This window comes from Brassica napus, chromosome A6 (assembly GCF_020379485.1).
Source record: "Brassica napus cultivar Da-Ae chromosome A6, Da-Ae, whole genome shotgun sequence".
Lineage (NCBI taxonomy): Eukaryota > Viridiplantae > Streptophyta > Magnoliopsida > Brassicales > Brassicaceae > Brassica > Brassica napus.
The window spans coordinates 3966904-3980730 of NC_063439.1; the positions used below are offsets into that span (position 1 = coordinate 3966904).

The following is a 13827-nucleotide window of genomic DNA, read 5'->3' on the forward strand; positions in this document are numbered from 1 at the left end:
TCCATGTTATGTAATGATTCTTATGCATGTCAGATAAGCTAAAAAGCAATGGTGAAGTTTAACTTCAAGAAGATAACTGTTGTCCCAGATGGAAAAAAGTTCGTTGACATCATCCTCTCACGCACTCAGCGCCAGACACCAACAGTTACCCACAAGAGCAACAACATCAGCCAACTCCGTAGCTTCTACATGAAAAAAATCAAGTTCACACAATCAAACTTCGTCGAAAAGCTCTCCACCATCGTCGACGAGTTTCCTCGCCTCGAAGAGATTCATCCCTTCTACGACAACCTTCTTAACGTCCTCTACGACAAGGATCCAGACCCGGCTTAAAATGTATGTGGGCCCTGTGCCATACAATAAAATTTACCTGTGTAAATACATGATTTTAAAGAATTCAAAAAAATAGGGCCCTAAAAAAGTAAAACTCAACAAATCAAGGCCCTAAAACAAGTAAAATTCAAAAAATAAAGGCCCTAAAACAGGTAAAAAATTCTAATGAAAATAAAAGAGTCCAGTGCATTTGCACCTTCAGCACCACCCCAAAGCCGGCACTGCAAGGATCACTACAAGCTCGCTCTCGGTCAGCTCAACACCGCCAAGAAGCTGATCACCAAAGTCGCCAGCGATTACGTGAAGCTAGTCAAGTATGGTGATTCTCTGTACCGATGCAAGTCCTTGAAAGTCTCTGCTCTGGGGCGTATGTGTACTGTCATGAAGAGAGTCGGTCCTAGTTTGGCTTATCTCGAGGAGGTAAGGCAGCACATGGCGAGGCTTCCTTCGATAGACCCTAACACAAGAACTCTCTTGATCTGTGGATGTCCTAACGTAGGCAAAAGTTCTTTTATGAACAAAGTTACGAGAGCTGATGTGGATGTTCAGCCGTACGCTTTCACCACGAAGTCGCTCTTTGTTGGTCATACTGATTACAAGTGTTTGAGGTATCAGGTGATCGATACGCCAGGGGTCTTGGATAGGCCGATGGAAGACCGTAACATCATCGAGATGTGTTGTATCACTGCCTTGGCCTATCTTCGAGCTGCTGTTTTGTTCTTTTTGGATGTTTCTGGCTCTTGTGGCTACACCATTGCTCAGCAGGCTTCTCTTTTCTACAGCTTGAAGTCTTCGTTCGCGAACAAACCGTTGGTGATTGTTTGCAACAAGACTGATTTGGTGTCTGTTACGTACAAGCTTCCTTGGGAGAGAAGAAGGAGAAATATAAAATATCTCTTATTAATTAAAGTCATCATTTACATGTGTATATATATTCAGCTATACAATTGATATTAGACCAACTAATCTAATCAAACCACTAAACCGGTATACATAAACCAATAGGCCCCCTCAAGATGAGCTTCCAAAGATATTGTGAAGACTCATCTTGGACATAAGATGATAAAACTGTTGAGGGAACAAAGGTTTAGTCATAATATCCGCTACTTGATCCTGTGTGCGCACATGTAGACTCTTGAGGACCTTCCGATCAAGCCATTGCCGAACAAAGTGACAATCATTCTCTATATGTTTAGTTCGCTCATGGAAAACAGGATTCGTGGCTATGTAGATAGCTGCTGTACTGTCGGAGAAGAGAATAGGTGTCTGTATACGAGGAACCTTCAAATCATTCATCAGCTTGATAAGCCAAATCATCTCCTTAGAAGCGCTATTTAAAGCCCGGTACTCTGCTTCAGCTGAGGAGCAAGAGACTGTATCCTGTTTCTTTGATCGCCAAGAGATCAAAGAGTCACCAAGAAACATTGAAAGACCTGTAGTAGACCGTCTGCTATCTCGACAAGTTGACCAATCAGCATCAGCAAATCCTTTTAAAGACAAATCAGAAGATGCAGAGTAAAAGAGTCCTTGTCCCACAGTGCCTTTGATGTATTGTAATACACGGTAAGCAGCCTTGAGATGAACTGTTGTTGGTGCAGAGGAGAACTGACACAACTTGTTAACAGCAAATGTAATATCAGGGCGTGTAATGGTTAAGTACATCAACCTACCAACCAGACTTCGATACCGTTCAGGCTCATCAATCAGATCTCCATCCTTCAAAGCCAGATGTAAATTTGGAACCATAGGTGTAGAGGTTGGTTTGCAGCCTAACATGCCAGTAGAAGTCAACATCTCCAAAGCATATTTGCGTTGACATAAAGAAATACCGCGACTTGTACGAGCAATTTCCAAACCCAAGAAGTATTTAAGAACACCAAGATCTCGAAGCTTGAACTGTTGTGAAAGATCATGTATCAACTGCCTGGAATGTGAAGCACTTGAACCAGCCACAATGATATCATCAACATAAACCAACACAGCAAGGAAGTGACCATCATCAAATGATTTTAAAAAGAGTGTATGATCACTTGTGCCTGTTGTGTAACCCAAACGTGATAAGGCAGCAGAGAATTTAAGAAACCATTGGCGGGAAGCTTGTTTTAAACCGTAAATAGATTTCTTCAAGCGAAAGACATCAGTTTTAGCCAATGTGATACCTTTCCTCTCTGCATATCCATCTGGTATCTTCATATAAATTTCTTCATCGAGATCCCCATTTAGAAATGCATTTGAGATATCAAGTTGATGCAGAAACCAGTTCTTTGATGCTGCAACTTTTAATAAGAAACGAACTGTCGTGAGTTTTGCTACAGGGGAGAAAGTCTCAGTATAATCCAAACCTTCTTTCTGAGTAAAACCTTTAGCAACCACACGAACTTTATGTCTCTCAAGAGTGCCATCTGCATTATACTTCAAAGAATACAACACCTTACACCCAACTGCTTTCTTCCCAGCCGGTAAGGTAGCCATCTCCCACGTTCCTGTTGCTTCCATTGCTCCAAATTCTTTATCAGCCGCCTCACACCATTCTTTAGAGTCCTTGGCCTCAGAATAACTTTGAGGGATTGGGATTTTAGTAATGCTATTGACGAAAGATAAGTAGGAAGGAGATAAGTTGGAATATGAAAGGAAAGATGAAATGGGATAAGTGATGGTTGAATCGAAATTGTAACAATGATAATCCTGCAAGTGAGCAGGTTGTTTTCGTGTACGAGAAGAAATTTGTGATGGAAGATCAGGAGATGGAGAAATTTGTGATGGAATTGGTGATTGATCATTACCTGAGGACAAAGGAGAAGATGGTGTGAAGAGTTTCAAGCTGTCATCTGATGGTTGAGTAGAGGCAAGCGGAAAAATATCTTCATGAAAGATAACATTCCTTGAAACAGAAATCTTGTGTGTTTCCAGGTCCAAGAGCTTGTAACCTTTGACGCCAGAAGGATAACCCAACAGAACACATGCCTTTGATCGCGGCTGAAACTTGTTTCTACCCTTTGGTGAAGTTGAACCATAGCACAAGCAACCAAATGTTCTCATCTGATCATAAGCAGGAACCTTACCGGTTAGTATCTCAAATGGGGTTTTGTTACCAATCACTGGAGAAGGTGTGCGATTGATGACAAACACTGCAGTTAAGATACTATCGCCCCAATATGCAAGAGGCATTTGAGACTGAAACATGAAGGCTCTGGCGACGTTTAACAGGTGCTGATGCTTACGTTCCACCACCGAATTCTGTTCTGGTGTCTCAGGGCAAGAGTGATACGAGATAATACCCTTTTCTTGAAAGAAAGAAGAGAATTTTAACTCAGGTGCATTGTCTGATCTGACTGCCTTAATTCTCACATTATACTGATTCTCAACTTGAGCAACAAACGCTGGAAACACCTTAATAACCTCATCCTTTGTTCTCATTAAATAAACCCAAGTAGCTCGAGAATGATCATCCACAATAGTCAAAAAATACTTATATCCATCCACTGTCTCAACTGAAAATGGTCCCCAAACATCAATATGCAAAAGCTCAAAGTTTGAATTACATATGTTGTTTGGAGAAGGAAATGAAAGCTTCTTCTGCTTTGCCAAGTGACAAATATGGCAGTAGGAGTTTCCTTTATTCTTCTGCTTCAGAGTCCCTAGATTATCAGCAATCAAGTCAAGCCTCGAGTAAGAAGCATGACCCATTCTGTTGTGCCAAGTACCAATATCCACCACTGCATTCACTCTCACAGAAGCTTCTTTGATATCCAGCACATACAGATTCCCAACTCTTCTACCCTGTCCAATCATCGAGCCCTTGGTACGATCCTGTATTTCACAAGTAGAGGGATCAAATATAACTCTGGAGCCAAGATCAGTCGTTAACGAGCTTATGCTGATGAGATTCAAGCGAAATTCTGGAATAAACAGAACATTCCGAAGTAGAACGTGTTTATTTAGTTGAATGTTACCAACACCACTGATCTTGATCATAGAGCCATTAGGTAGATTCACAGAACTAGTAATGGTCGTATCCAATGATACAAAAAGTTCTTTATCATGGGAAACGTGATGAGTAGCCCCAGAGTCCAGAACCCATGTACCATTGTTCATAATGTTCTGTGAAACAGTAAGAATACCGATGAAGCAAAAAGTAGAATGGGAGAAGGTGATACTAGGGAGCTCATTAGTATTCTGAGAAGTAGATGCTTCACCCTGAGTTGAGACGTGTGGGTTCTGAAGCTGAGAGCTGAACAAAGCTATAAACTGCTGAATCTGGTCCTTAGAGAGATTACCAATTAAGTTGTCAAGAGAGGAAGACTTCACTTCAGGTTTAGAAGAGGTAGGAACCGCTGAAGTAACAGAGGGTGATTTCTGAAACTTCTCAGGTGTCTTTCCTCGTGGAGTATAACCTGGAGGGAAGCCATGCTTCTTGTAACATCTCTCCGCAATGTGACCAACCTTGTTGCAGAACGAGCAAATAGGTTTGCCTTTGTGAGCTCCTGTTTGAACATAGCACACACTCGACGGTAAAACCGAAGTCTCAGATACCTGAAAGGCAGCAGGTGAGATAGCAGTCGCAAAACTCTTCTGACTGTCATCTTGATCAAGAATATTATAAACTTCAGTGAGAGAAGGCAGAGTCTTCTTCATTATTATCTGACGACGAATCACAGCGTATGATTCATTGAGTCCTGCCAAGAACTTCACAATCTTAGCACGCTCAGCTTTCAGATGGAGCCGAGTGGCTTTCCCACACGTACAAGGATCATCAGCTTCTTCACAACTCTCCAAACTACTCCACAAGGTCTTGAGCTTGGTAAAGTAATCAGATAGAGAAATAGAGCCTTGACGCAGATCCTGTATCTCCTGTGTGAGGTTGTAAGTTCGTGGTAAGTTTGTCATATGGAATCGACTGTGGAGATCACGCCAAACATCTGTAGCATCATTCAAACGCAAGATACTACGATAGATCTGAGTTGATACCGAGTTAAGAATCCAAGACTTAACAAGGCTGTTGCAACGAGACCAAACGCGAAAGTTTAGATCGGATTCAAGAGGACGTAAGAGTGATCCATCTACAAAACCGATTTTGTTCTTCGCATCTAAAGCAATCTTCATCGCAGCTTCCCAATCATCAAAGTTAGATCCATCAAGTTTGATAGAGATCAGAATCAAACCAGGATGATCAGAAGTGTGCATGAAGAACGGAGAGTGGATCGAATCAGCATGTTCAACACCAACGAGAGCTCGCGACGCCTGTAGATCCGGACCAGAGTTCGTCGGAGAAGCGATCGGAGCTGCACGAGTTGAAATGCGGTTCGATCTACGCGGAATCTTCTTCACTGACACCATCGGAGCTTGATTATCGACGGAAACGAGCTCGAGCAAGCAAAATCACAAGAGAATCGAGCTCAATGTTAGCTCTGATACCATGTTACGTACAAGCTTCCTTGGGAGAGAAGAAGGAGAAATATAAAATATCTCTTATTAATTAAAGTCATCATTTACATGTGTATATATATTCAGCTATACAATTGATATTAGACCAACTAATCTAATCAAACCACTAAACCGGTATACATAAACCAATAGTGTCCATGAAAAGCCTGTCTGAAGAAGATCTGAAGCTGATTGAAGAGATGAAGACTGAAGAGGCGGTGGTTTTGAATATGAGTACTCTGACGGAAGAAGGCGTGATGGCTGTGAAGAATGCCGCTTGTGAGAGGCTGTTGGATCAAAGGGTGGAGGAGAAGATGAAATCTAGACGCATCGGTGATCACTTGAGCAGGTTCCACGTGGCAATGCCGAAGCTTCGTGATGACAAAGAGAGGCTCCCTTGTACACCTCAGGTAGTCATGGAAGCTGGTGAGAGTCAAAAGACTGAGAAAGATTTGGAAGATGAGAATGGTGGAGCTGGAGTTTATAATGTTAGTCTGAAGAAGAAGTACATCTTGGCTGATGAAAGTTGGAAGGATGACATCATACCTGAGATTTGTGATGGTCATAATGTTGCTGACTTTATGGATCCAGACATTTTGAATAGGCTTGAAGAGTTGACAAGTGAAGAAGACCACCGTAGGAAAGCTGAGAAAGAAGAAGATGAGTTTGAGATTGAAGGCGAGAAACTTACGGAGGAGCAGAAGAAACAGCTGGCTGATATTCGTAAGAAGAAAGCTTTGCTGATTCAAGAGCACAGACTCAAGAAGAGCAATGCACAGAACAGAGCAGCTGTTCCAAGAAAGTTTAACAAGGACAAGAAGTTTACAAGGGAGAGGTTGGGTAGAGACTTGTCATCCCTCGGTCTTGACCCTTCTTCGGCTATGAACCGTGCAAGAAGCAAATCTAGAGGCAGAAAGAGGGAGAGATGTGATGATGTGAACGATGAGCAACAAAGTAATAAGAAGCTGTGTATATCAAGATCGAGATCAGTGTTAGCTGGTGAAGGCTTCAAAGATTCGTCACAGAAGATAAAGGCTATTAAGATTGGGAACAAGTCTCACAGAAAAAGGAACAAAGATGCACGTCGTGGAGAGGCTGACAGAGTTATACCAACACTTAAACCAAAACACTTGTTTTCAGGTAAAAGAGGGAAAGGAAAAACTCAAAGGCGTTGAAACCAAATAATCAAAGGTACATTACATTACTTACAATCTTTCTCTAAGCATATATCTCTATCATAAATCTCCAAGCATAGTCCTGTTTGGTTTTGTGTAGTTTTGTGATTTGTAAGCTGGTAAGAAAAGAGAATAAAAATATTATGTATTTGATTCTTGCAGTAAGATTTATGAAAGGACTGAAGAAGTGCTGCACTTTTTTTTTTACTATTTATATGATGCTTTTATAAGTTGATGGGCTTTAGATGATTATTATGATTATTGATACTTGCAGTGGTTATATGCTATTTCGTTGATGGGGTTGGCTTTAGTTCCAACTGGCTCTCTTATATTTTATATACAGGAGTTCGTAGTGAAACACCCGTCCCTCCCCATTTCCAACCGGGGTTCCAGGGCGCGGGGTTTAGGACACACATGTCTACTTTTCCCGACATCTCCGTGTGTCCCGTTTCTGGTCCCATGAGTTTCAGGTGCGTTTCCTTTCTTACCGTCGACATTTCCACTTATAGTTCTGCAAAAAGAGAGGGAAAAGGAGGGGTGAGTACGAATACTCAGTGAAGCGATTCTAGACCAGTCTCCCCCATGAGCTGTTATACCGCTCAATGCGAAACGAGAACCGACTAGTCACTACACCCAATTCCTAACTAACTATTAAAGATCCATTTCACAAAACAAGCAGTGCAATGAACTCAGTCATCGCTCAATTCACACATTTCGGTTTATTAATTAAGATTCCATTCATCCTATAACTCTAGGACCTACACAGCTCAAGCGGACCAACCCTCCCCTTTCTTGCTGCATCCCTATGAGGTCGCCTGCCCTGGTACACCCGGCATCCGGTTCCCTTGGATGTAGTCCATACCCCTTGCAGTGTATTACGACCCCTTCCCGCCAAGACTCGGCGTGACTCAATCTTACCGGCGCCTCTATTCTTACTTGCCGTTTTTGAATGCTACGGCCGCCGCGTTTCCCATACTCCCCACCAGTCCCTCGGCGTATCATTTCCTTTTTCCTTAAACCCTTAGACTCTTTCTTACTTTCCTTTTTTAGACGCCACCCGTTCTCGGTGTCACACTCAATCCATTCAGCAATCATTCATAGGTATCCTATCATTCATCTAACCAGACCGGTTAACAGTTCTCTTATTATCCTACGTTCATTTCTTTCTAACCATCCTAGCTCTCAATCACAACCACGGATCTTCAATCAATCAAACAATCAAACAATCAATCAGTTTATTTAGAATCTTAAATCAGTACGAGAGTTTTAATGCAACATGGTCTATCAACCTAACAACAACCAGGATCTACTCAATCCTAGATCCACATTCAACAATATAAAAGAACATGAAAGAGATCTGGGTAGAACACCTCACCTTAGCCTAGATCTGGATCTGGATCTGAGAATAGAGAGTAAGAGAAACGGGATCTGAAGTCGCTGACACCACGCGGCCACCACCACCACTCGCGGCTGTTCACGGCGAGGAGAGAGAGACGCGGCCGAGAGAGAGAGAAGGAGGCGCGGCGAAGAGAGAGAGAGAGAGGAGAGACGCGGCGAAGAGAGAGAAGGAGGAGAGAGACAGCGCGGGGAAGAGAGAAAGAGTCGACGGCTAGGGCTTCTGATCTCCGGGGATTCTCCGCAGGGCTTCGCTTCTAAATTTCTGATGGGAGTCTAAGGGGGGGGAAGGCTTGCTTTTATAAGGTGAGGAAAAAGGGAAAACCCTAGGGTTTTCTAGTTGGGCTGTAGAGAACCCATTAGCTTTTAAAAATTTTAATTGGGCTGGTTTTCGGGTGTTACACGTAGTCTTTGCGTATTTGGATTCTTTGTAATAAGATTATATCTTGTTCTGAAACTTTAAGAGTTGTATGTTAACAGAAATAATCAAGTAAAACGTACTTTTGAAGTTATTGTTTCAAAACCAAAAACCTCCTCTCCTTGAATGGATTCAAAACCCTAAGACAAAAAAAAAAGAAGAGAAGATGAAATCATAATTGCAAGGAAGAAAACTTCTGACGAAAAGGAGACAAACCAACCGAGACTCTTTCTGTTGCAAAAATCAAGAAGAGGTTTATTTCGAAACCGTTAGTGCCAAAACCTAAGTTACTTGCAGCCGAAGCGATGCGGGAGGCTAAGTCATCACATAGCGAAGTAACCGTACTGACGCGCGTGGCTGAGACTTGGCCGCCTGAAGAAAGAATGTGTATGAAGCGACTGAAGAGGAGATAAGCGATGTGACTGTGACAGGTGCTATGGATACTGAACTTGACTAAGGAAGATGAGCCGAGTTGTTGGTTACTGGTTTGGATCAATGTTCTGATTCCGGTGACCGGATCTTCATGGATGTCTTCAATAGCTGAACCCAACGAGACGGTGACTTTGTTTCCCATCCCTTCCGATTGAGACAGCCTTCTTGTAGACGTGTGAACTCTCAATAGTTGATTAGAAGGATTCATATCTTTTGACCAAAAAAAGAAGCGATTTGAGTATTTTTGTAAAGCTTTTGGGTTCTTCTTATATAGGCGCGCTTTTTACAATCCCACGTGGATTACAACTTCAAAAAGGAATAGGAAATATATTTCTAATAACTATTATCATCTCAAACTAATAATTTTATTTATTGCTTTGGATAATTATATTTTATGATCTTAATCGTCTATTATATCATAGTGTATCATATAAACAAATTCAATATTTATAACTAATTAGAATTATATTATGAAATAATTATACTAATAATTTATGAATAAATTATTTTTATAGTTTCATTTATATGTTATATAAATTGATTATGATGAGTGATTTTTTATTCTATTATTTACTACCAATAAATATAAAAGTATTTAATGTGTTAATACGAAATCTATTAGAAAATCTTTTGGAAAATCTATTTTGGTTAAGATTTGATTAAAAAAATATATTATTTAAATTAGGAAAATATATTAAATGTTTAAATCTATTACTTAAATTAGAAAAAGATAAGCATACTTAAATATAAGTTTAATAAATATTTCAGTGGCATTCTAATGTAAATAAATTGTAAAACTAAGGGATATTTCTATTTTAATAATATAGAAATGATTGGGTCGGTGATTCCAAAACCAGACCCGTTAGGCCCTTAAAATCAAGTTTAAATATTAAAATTAAACCAAGGTTTCATAGCAACCGACCACTATGAACATCTCCAAAAAGAAACTTTATTTTGAAGTTTCCAAAACTCTATATTTGAAGTTTAAAAGTGTTTTTCTTCAAAAGCAAAATTTCAAACTCAACTTCAAAACTATTTATATTTTATAATATGGTCCTTTTATTTGTCATAACTAATTTGAATTCATATAAATTTTATAAAGAACTAGCACATATATAAATGTATCACAACTAATAAAATATTATATTAAAATATAAAATTTTAAATAAAATACCTTAATTAATATTAAACTTCAAACAAAATACCATATTATTCCATAAAATGATTTTCGTAATGCATATATGATATACTAGTCTATTTTGAAGTAAAAATAGCTCTTCTCATTTTTACTTTGTAGATTAAGAGTTAAAAGTTATTGAAACCAAGTGGTATTAATACTTGTAAATACATTAGACCAGAACAAGAAAGTAAAATAGAAACATAAAATATTTGCTAAAATACTAATTTTTATCGAAGATATTAATACTCATGAATATATTCGATATGAACAAGAAAGAATTGTACAAAAAAAACACAAACTTAATTTCAACCTGGTGGTCATTCTAGAGTCGAAAGCCCTTCTCTGGTGATTAATTTCAATGTAGGTGACCACAACACCTTAACTGTGAATGAGCCGGTTGCATTTATCCAGTCTCTACCAGGGGGACAACCTAGAATCGAAGGTTTTGGTATCAACATACATTTCACCCATGGAGTTGAAAATCATCCATTGGCTATTTATGTGAGTTATATTCACAATTTTCTTTTTGTGTTTATGCTGAGATTAAAGTTTCCATCAGTACCATATGCACAAGGTCCTCACGAAAGTGAGTTTTTATTTGTTGCTTTTTATTTGTTTTTTCTTTAAATTGGTTTTTTTTCTTTTAAAGAATTTCCTAATGTACATTTCCAGATGTTACCTCATACAGAGGGACGACGGTGAACTGCCTTACTATTGTTCGATGGCTCAGGCCAATGGTAAAAAAACATTTATTCTTGATTCTGATATCGTATTATGGTTTTTGTTTCTGATGGTTTTGGAACATTACATTAAGAAAAAGTTTTCTAAGCATAGGCCATATGCATATCTATCTTTATCAGGCCAATAGGATATATGACTAAGAACAAAGACTGGCCACAACAAAGAGTGTACAAAACAAGAAGACGAATCCAAATAATTAAGGTACATTACATTATTTCAATCTTTATCTAAGCATAGGTCATATGCATATCTATCTTTATCAGGCTCTGATGACCTGTTTTATGACAACTATGAAATACTATTTGCATCCACGGTTGACCGTAATAGTAAAGTTTGATCTTGTAATTTGCAAGCTGAAAGAAAAAACAGAGAATAAATATGGTGTATTTGATTCTTGCAGGGAATAAGCTAAGCTTTGTGAAGGCATTGTAGAATTATCTTTCACCTTTTGGACTTATTATACCTTTTGTTTACAATTGATGTGTTTCTTTCATATCTTTTGACAAAAAAGAAGCTATTGAGGATTTTGGAAAGCTTTAGGGTTCTATACATATAGGCGCGCTTCCACGTGGATAATTTCAAAAGTTAAGTAATAGAAATACTATAATTTTCTAAATTAATATGGAATAATATATATGTAGATAAACATTAGTTTTATATTTTGGTTGATCTTCTCAGATTTTTCTAGATTTGTCTCGATATTTTTTGAAACTTTTATTATTTTATTATTTTATTATTTTCGATATGGTAGTCTCCTTGATCTTCCTATAGAATAGGAAATTGAATTCTAATTATTATCTCAAATTCAAAATGGTGAAGCCTTTGAGCAATTGGAGTCATGCATGTATGGGTATGAGTATCATGAATGATTGTAAAACTTTAAATTTATTATTTCCTCAGCTGGAAATAGTAGAAATTATGTCATTATGCTATTTTTTTTCTTTTAAACTATATGCTTTTGTGTGCATGCACATGATAATACGTCTTTGGTCTCTTGGGTTCTTTGTATCTTGTTCTTTTTTTTTCTTTGTATCTTGGGTTCTTTGTATCTTGTTCTAATCATCCTACGATCGTTGTAGCATGCACATGATAATACGTCTTTGGTCTCTTGGGTTCTTTGTATCTTGTTCTGAAACTTGCTTTGGAATAAATAGTTCCAATTATAAAACCTACCCTCTTTGAATGGATTCTAAACCCTAGACACAGCACAAAGACTGGCCACAGAGAGAGCGACCCTACTTCAGCTGAGTTATTAACTGAAACAAAGAAAGATGACAAGCGATTAATTAAAAACCTCATATTGTCCCTCCCTATGTTGCTTCTTCGTCATATGGGACAACACAAGTCTCCGGCACATGGGACAAGTACTTTTGCGGCTGAACCACTTCAAGAGACAACGAATGTGAAAAACATGCGAACATGGCATGCGCGATGGAACACCACCAGGTCCACCACCACACGAGAGATCTTCCAAACAGATGGAACACGGTTCTTTTCCCATCTTCAGTATCTCCAGCTCCTCTACATCGATTCTTCCTTTAAAAACCAACTTCCGAAGAAGAGAAGGAGACGACCCAACCGAGAGTATTCTTTGGTGTGTTGTAGTCAAAAGCAGGTTTATTTCATATCCGAAACCTAAGCGGAGTCCAGCAGAAGCTATACGGCAGGCTAATCTACCCCATGTCCAAGCATTCCCACCGATGCGCGTGGTTAAGCTTTCTATTGTCGAAGGATAATAATTCAAGAGGCAACGTATAATGAGATCACTGATGTGACTGGGACAGGTGCTAGCGGTGCTAAAATTGATGGCAAAGAAGAGTGAATGGTCGGGACTGGATCCGATTAATGTTTGGTTTCCGGTGACCGAATCATTATGGATATAGTCAATAACGGTTTCAAACACGACGGTGACTTTGTTTTCCATCCCTTCCGACGGTGGCAGCTTTTTCGTAGTTGTGTGAAGTTCTAATAGAGGGGGAGATCGATCCATGGTTCGGATGCAACTACTGAACGAGAGAATTAGACGAAACTGATGGAAGAGAAATATAAGTAATTGTTGAAGCACATCGAGAGTTGGAAAGCTTAGGGTTATATATGTATATATGGTTTAGATATATGTTATAGATAATATCTAAACTGTATATACTCTTAACAATATATACAACTCCAAAGAGGAAAAGGAAGTTCAATTTTATTATTTATTTTCTCAAATAAAAATAGAGAAGCCTTTGAGCGATTTGAGTCGTGGACTCATGGGTACAAAGAGCATTTAAAGGTTCATTTTTAAAATTGACCTCTCAGTGAATAACAAATGTTATATGGATTTTTTTAAACATTAGTAGACAGTATTATCTCACCTTTGATGTATTATTTATTTTGAGGAAATTCAATAGAAAAGCTATCATTGAAGATGTTCTATGGTTCTATAGTAAACCCAACTTCTTAACTTGCTCCGGTTATATTGATAAACTCAATTAATGGGCTGGTCTGGTGACACGTGTAATAATTTTTTTTTGTCTAACTTTTTTTTTTTTGCCATCTTTACAATTTAATAAACCAAGCCGAAATAAGAAGATATGAAAACTTGTAAGAGGCTTTTTTATTTAGAATAGTAACTTGTAAGAGTTGGTAACGCATTACTCACATAGTTTATTTTCAAGAGATGATAAAATGCATTTATTTTACATAAAATCATAAACTGAATTAATACTTTTGTATGCCCTAAACAA

At 38.6% G+C, this 13827-nt stretch overlaps 2 protein-coding genes across 2 annotated transcripts; one reads left to right on the top strand and one right to left on the bottom strand.

Annotated features, from left to right (window-relative positions):
- The first annotated feature begins 5915 nt into the window (after window positions 1–5915).
- Window positions 5916–6932, top strand: LOC125575823 (nucleolar GTP-binding protein 1-like). The gene has a single exon (XM_048734939.1). It carries the CDS (start codon window positions 5916–5918, stop codon window positions 6930–6932), a length of 1017 nt encoding a protein of 338 aa, XP_048590896.1.
- Window positions 6933–8917: 1985 nt separating this feature from the next.
- LOC106359230 lies at window positions 8918–9385 on the bottom strand. The gene has a single exon (XM_013798960.2). It carries the CDS (start codon window positions 9383–9385, stop codon window positions 8918–8920), a length of 468 nt encoding a protein of 155 aa, XP_013654414.2.
- Window positions 9386–13827: the final 4442 nt, after the last annotated feature.

Bases quoted from the DNA above. Each gene is read 5' to 3' on its own strand.
- LOC125575823 (XM_048734939.1), top strand. From the start codon at position 5,916: ATGAAAAGCCTGTCTGAAGAAGATCTGAAGCTGATTGAAGAGATGAAG.
- LOC106359230 (XM_013798960.2), bottom strand. From the start codon at position 9,385: ATGAATCCTTCTAATCAACTATTGAGAGTTCACACGTCTACAAGAAGG.